The sequence below is a fragment of the Cebus imitator genome, unplaced genomic scaffold, assembly GCF_001604975.1.
Source record: "Cebus imitator isolate Cc_AM_T3 unplaced genomic scaffold, Cebus_imitator-1.0 Scaffold18, whole genome shotgun sequence".
NCBI lineage: Eukaryota > Metazoa > Chordata > Mammalia > Primates > Cebidae > Cebus > Cebus imitator.
Window position 1 is genome coordinate 8,935,531 of NW_016107333.1, and position 6,067 is coordinate 8,941,597.

At 50.7% G+C, this 6,067-nt stretch overlaps 1 protein-coding gene across 4 annotated transcripts in view; it reads right to left on the reverse strand.

The window, feature by feature from the left end:
- Positions 1-6,067, reverse strand: part of DNMT3B (DNA methyltransferase 3 beta) — a 51,256-nt gene that overhangs the window by 10,134 nt on the left and 35,055 nt on the right. For all 4 annotated transcript variants that reach the window (XM_017514445.2, XM_017514415.2, XM_037733320.1 and 1 more), the window contains 7 exons: positions 5,268-5,393; positions 5,098-5,142; positions 3,919-3,998; positions 3,490-3,602; positions 1,854-2,037; positions 1,181-1,265; positions 262-407 (listed from right to left, as the gene is read on the reverse strand). In XM_017514445.2, coding sequence (XP_017369934.2) covers positions 262-407; positions 1,181-1,265; positions 1,854-2,037; positions 3,490-3,602; positions 3,919-3,998; positions 5,098-5,142; positions 5,268-5,393 — 779 coding nt within the window. The remainder of the gene's footprint in view (positions 1-261; positions 408-1,180; positions 1,266-1,853; positions 2,038-3,489; positions 3,603-3,918; positions 3,999-5,097; positions 5,143-5,267; positions 5,394-6,067) is intronic.

Consider the following 6,067-nt stretch of genomic DNA (forward strand, 5'->3'; position numbering starts at 1 on the left):
AATCATTTTTTCTTTTTCTTAAATAGACACAAGGTCTCACTATGTTGCTGAGGCTAAAACTCCTGAGCTCACATGATTCTCCTTCCAAAGTGCTGAGATTACAGGTGTGAGCCATGAGCCATCGCACCAGGCCAACCACAGATTCTCTTCTACCACAGTGCCCTGGGGTCTCAGGGATGGGGCCTACATGCAGGTTTCAGGGTGTGGAGGACTGGGGAGCACAGGAAGAGACACGGCCCACAGGGTACAGACTGCCCTCACATTTTTCTTTGTGATGTTCCTCACATCGTTCACGTATTTGATATTCCCCTCGTGCTTCACGGTTCCAACAGCGATGGACTCCTCACACACTTCGGAGGCGACGTACTTTCCCACCTTTATGCCCAACTCTTTGAGGACTAGGTAGCCTGTGGGGGCCGGGGAGACTCAGAAGCATAAATGATGCTGAGCACACAGCAGCTCACCTCCTCCACTCCCTGCTATAGTAAAATGCAGATTTCCTCAGGACTGCATCACATGTGTTCAATCCAGGAAAGGCTGTACAGACACCATACATACTAGCTGTGTGAGCTCCACATGGGGGAAAAGAAGGACACCAAAACCAGAGAGCGGTAGTTGTTGCCTAATTTATCTCCAATTATACTTTCGCATGTGGAATGAAAATCGGTTGCAAGATATCTGCACATAACAAAAAGCAAAGTGTAACAGCTAAGATGTACCTCCTTTTAAAATGACCAAGACTGCCCAGGCACGGTGGCTCATGCCTCTAATCCTAGCACTTTGGGAAGCCAAGGTGGGCAGATCACCTGAGGTCAGGAGTTCGAGACCAGCATAACCAACAAGGAGAAACTGTATCTCTACGAAAAATACAAAAATTAGCCAGGGATGGTGGCGAGCACCTGTAATCCCAGCTACTCGAGAGGCTGAGACAGGAGAATCGCTTGAACCCGGGAGGCAGACACCACAGTGAGCAGAGATCGCGCCACTGCACTAACAAATAAATAAAATACAATGACCAAGACTGCCAGGTGGTTGAGAAGGTGGAGAGTTTTCTTCAGAGAAGGTAATCCCCCGGGGTCTTTCTTGCCCCGGATGAGACACCCTAACCATGCCTTCTGACGCCTTGGCTACCCTCTTGCGATGCAGCAGCAGAGCATCCCCAGGTGTACCCCAAACTCACCTGTTGCGATTCCATCAAACAGAGACAGGACTCGAATGGGCCGCCTTCGGGCTGCGGGAATGGCAGGGTACAGCTTGGGGGCTTCCTGCCAGGTAAGAAAGTAGGTCATGGTGGTGAAAGTGCAGGGGAAAGACTCCAGCTCTAAGGGAGGAGCAGGCTGACCCTGCTCAGAAGGCTTCAAACCGTGCTGCAGCCACTGCAAAAAGCCCACTGAAGCCTTGATGGGGACTGGGGAGACAGTTTGTACCATACGAGCCTGCATTTGGCCAGGAATGGCCAATTTATCCTTGGACACAGGCCAGATATGCATGCACAGATGCACACATGAAAAGGTTATCATCCCAGATGGGAACGACCTAGGGCAGGCCTCCCTCCAAGAACTGGCAAATTCATTTCTACGATTTCCTTCCCTCTCAGCTATGCTAATTCAGAAGACTACAACCATTTCTTTATATGCTGAGAAGCCGGCAAGGAGGGAGTGAACCCTGGCAAGGCTGAAAACGGTGCCCAGGAGCTGTCAATTCGACAGGTCTCTCAGCTGTTGAGGCTCCAAGAGGTTCCACTTGTACAATGCATCTTTACTTCTACTACTCTTTCTCTGAGAATTCCAGAGCATTCCAACACCCTGTGCCCCTGGGGTCTGTGGTGGTGGGGGCGGGAGCCTGTGGCTTACATATTCAAGCCCCGTGTCACTGGTGAAGAAGGCCTGTAGGCGCACGTTCCAGTCCTTCCGGCGCCGCAGGATGCCGTGACAGCGCTGCGGGAGACACATGTAGCAGCTCCAGGGCTCCTGCAGCTTGGCCTCGGCCGCGGTGCCTGTGCCCACCAGCACCTCCAAGCACTCCACACAGAAGCACCTGTACCCAGCAGCAGGGAGAAGGGATGCCTTTGTCATCCAGCCGGTCTCCTGTGACACCCCCTTGCCACTTTCCACAGGGAAATAGCAACCCCCCCTAAAAGCTTACCAAGGATCCACTGGTATGGGTTCACTGAGGTCTTTCTTGATTACCCCATCCCACTTATTCCACAGGCTCTCTGATCAAAAATGCTCTCCCAACAACCTACTTCACTCCATGGACATTTTGGATTACAGGCCAACCGGCAAATCAGGGAGTTACCCTTCCTGACACCCGAGTCATCCCCTTCCTACATGCTCTTAGACTATTAAGAGCACATCTAGCTGGGTGCGGTGGCTCACACCTATCACCCCAGGGCTTTGGCATGCTGAGGTAGTAGAATTGCTTGAGCCCAGGGATTTGAGAACAGCCTAGGGAACATTTATACTTTTAATTTATAACCAAAAAATAGGCTAGGTGCAGTGGCTCATGCCCGTAATGCCAGCACTTTGGGAGTGCTGGGATTTGGGAGGCTGAGGCAGGCAGATCACCTGAGGGCAGGAGTTTGAGAGGAGCCTGGCCAACATGGTAAAACCCTGCCTCTACTAAAAACCCAAAAATTAGATGGGCGTGGTGGTGCACACTTATAATTCCAGCTCCTCGGGAGGCTGAGGTATGGGAACTGCTTGTACCCTGGGGGTGGGGGTTGCAGTGATCTGAGATCGTGCCACTGCACTCCAGGCTGGGTGTCAGAGCAGGACTCTGCTTTAAAAGAAAAAAAGGCTAGGCGCGGTGGCTCACGCCTGTAATCCCAGCACTTTGGGAGGCCGAGGCGGGTGGATCATGAGGTCAAGAGATCGAGACCATCCTGGTCAATACGGTGAAACCCCGTCTCTACTAAAAATACAAAAAATTAACTGGGCATGGTGGCACATGCCTGTAATCCCAGCTACTCAGGAGGCTGAGGTTGCCTGAACCCAGGAGGCGGAGGTTGCGGTGAGCCAAGGTCGTACCATTGCACTCCAGCCTGGGTAACAAGAGCGAAACTCCGTCCCCCCCCAAAAAAAAAAGAGAAAAAAAAAGCAAGACTCCACCTCAAATAAATAAACAAATACCTGGGTGTGGTGGTGTGTGCCTGTAATCAAGCTACTCAGGAGGCTGAGGTGGGAGGATTGCTTGAGCATAGGAATTGGAGGCTGCAGTAAACTATCATCATGTCACTGTACTCTACCCTGGGCAACAGAGCAAGACCCTCTCTCATAAAAGAGAGCCCTTCCCTATACATGAGTTTTACTCCAAGCATGCTACAACCACAGCCACCGCAAGTATCAACCCCGTGTGCTGCTTCCAGGACAATTTAGCTCCCTGTTCCCATGCCTGGGATTCCATTAAACAGGCAACTGTCTGCAGACTGCAGGAACCGAGGAGCCTTGGGGGCCCACCCACATCCAGCCCACAGGACCCAGCACTCACCGGCAGCAGCTTGTGTTGCTGCAGAGCAGCAGCTCTCGGCCCTCACAGCACACAGTACAGTAAGACTGATAGCCATCATCATCATACATGTAAAACAGCTCGAGGAACCGATCCTGCCAGCGAGAGAGAAACACCAGTGAAATCAGAGCGCAGAGAGGCCAGGCCCTGCCAGCTTGCAGGTGGAGGTCCTAGGACACAGCCACAAAACACACTGCTGGTGGCTTAGTGTCCTTTAAAAGGACAACTGGCTGTGATATGTGTGCCTCCGGCCTCTAGGACAGCTCTCCCCGACCCTGCCCCAGCGGCGGCATGCAAGGCACCTGGGATGAGTGAGCTTCACTGATGCTCCACGCACGTGCTGTTGGGAAGGGCAGGGAAGAGTGGGGAGGCAGGGGGAGGAAGGTCCAGGGCAGGGGGAGGAGGACTTACCCGGCATGTCTGACAGAGGCCCCCCTCAAAGAGAGGGTGAAAGGACACGGGATTTTTCCTGCCACAAGACAAACAGCCATCTGTAAGAAAAACAGGGTTGCGGTTTGTGGCAATGGAGGCCCTGACACCAGCTGCTGATGCCTGGGGTCTCTCAGTTCTTGAGATTTCCCTCCGGGACAGCACCTTGCCTAGGACTCCTCACGCCTCAGGTCAGGCCTCACAGCTTCTACCTTTCCACAGTGCTTTCAAGGTGCCATCCCTGCTTCACAGACGGGGAACATCAAGACAGGCAGGGGGCTGCCCTAGTTGGATGATGTCAGGCAGAACGCTGAGCAGGGGGCCCTCCAACAGAAACAGGCTTTGAGGGCCTGGTGTGACAATCCTTGAGAAGCCTTAGATACTGCGAAACTAGGATTTTGCAGTGACTCCAATTGGCTTGTTGTCTCATGATGGGACTTGCCCACGCCCCTGCCCTATAAACAGTAAATGGCTGTAATTTCAGAATCCAGGTCCCTTCACCAGTAGGCAACCCTGCCTTCCTTTCATATCACCAGGTCAGCATGGAGTTGCATCCCTGGCTGGGAAGATAGGACCTTTATGAAGTCCATGACCAAGCATCCCTACCTAACTAGAAGTGTGAGTGAGCCTTGGGGAATAGGATTTCTAAACCGAAGCTCTTCCCGGGGTTCTCTGGGTCAGAGATGTGGTGTTTTCCTATTCAGCACTAACTGGGGGTTAAGAAACCAAGGGAGACTTCATCCTCACACATTCTGTATTCCATGAGGTATATTCTGGCCAGAGTATCCAATCAGTGGAAATCCCCAGCCAGTGCAAGCAGACTATTTAGCCTGACAGTGGCCACGTGTCTAAAAGCTAGTTAGGTGCAGCTCTTCTTTAGGAAGGCTCATGATACCAGTAATCTTGGTTTTAGGTTATGGTTCTCCCAGCCAAAGAGGCCAATCGTCCCTTCTTCCACACCACACCCTTCCTGTCCCTTTCTCTTAAGGGGCACAACTGGGTAATTAATTCCACAAACTGTAGCAACTAAGATGCAGGGACCAGGAATAGGACCACAGAGCTCTGGGTTAAACCCCGGCAGGGTGGATGAGCTGGGATAAGGAAGGCCTAGAGCCCCAGCCAGGGTGTGAAAGGGAAGGACTGAGAGGGAGAGAACGTTACCTTCCAGGCTGCTCTTGTTGTTGGCAACATCTGAAGCCATTTGTTCTATTGAAAAAGAGGGAGAAAGCATGAGATGAGGTTAGGGAGCCAGGTATGGACCAATTCCCGATCTGCGGAGTCCTCCTCCCATCTGCCCCGTGATCCCAAGGTAGCGGGTCCCCAACCATCACCTCGGGTCTGATCTTCATCCCCTCGGTCTTTGCCGTTGTTATAGCAATTTGTCTTGAGGCGCTTGGGTTGGGGGCAGTAGTCAGAGGCGGCTGAGTCGTCAGCTGTGCGTCTTCGAGTCTTGTTCTCTGTGAAAGGTAATTAGACTGCAGCCGTGGCTTGGTAGGAGGGTCCAGAGAGAATGCGGGCCCAGGACAAGACCATGCTATGCCTGGGTACCTGCTGCAATTGGGGCATAACAGGGGGCCACACTGAATGTATATGGCCCCTTGATGGGCAATTCACAACAGGAGCTCATTCAAAACCCCTTGCACCCAGGATCCTTAACCATGTTTACAAGGTTTTAAATGGCTAGGATGTAAAGGTAACTCAGCTCAGAGAGAAAGCTCAATTCAAAGCTAAAAGCCCGACATACCTATGTCTGTGATTTCTGATATCTCACATGCTGGGCAATAGCCATTGGGAGTGGCTACTGAGAACCTGAAACTGGTGAGTAAGGAAATGAATTCTAGACTCAATGTTAATTAAAACACTGACAAATGGGTCGACTAATTGGCTTGTTACAACTAACCTAGACATATTAGTCTACTTTTTCAAATGAATATTTTATGAATTTAATTTCTGTTTAATCAACTACATCTGTAGTTAATAATCTGTATTTACTTAATACAGATCAATTATTTTCATTGCAAATTTAGCATCAAAATTTAGATCTATAAAATATGTAATATGTAAAATAAGTGAAAATTTGAAAACAGCACTATAAATGTAAACTATCTCAATTTTTTTTTTTTTTTTTTTT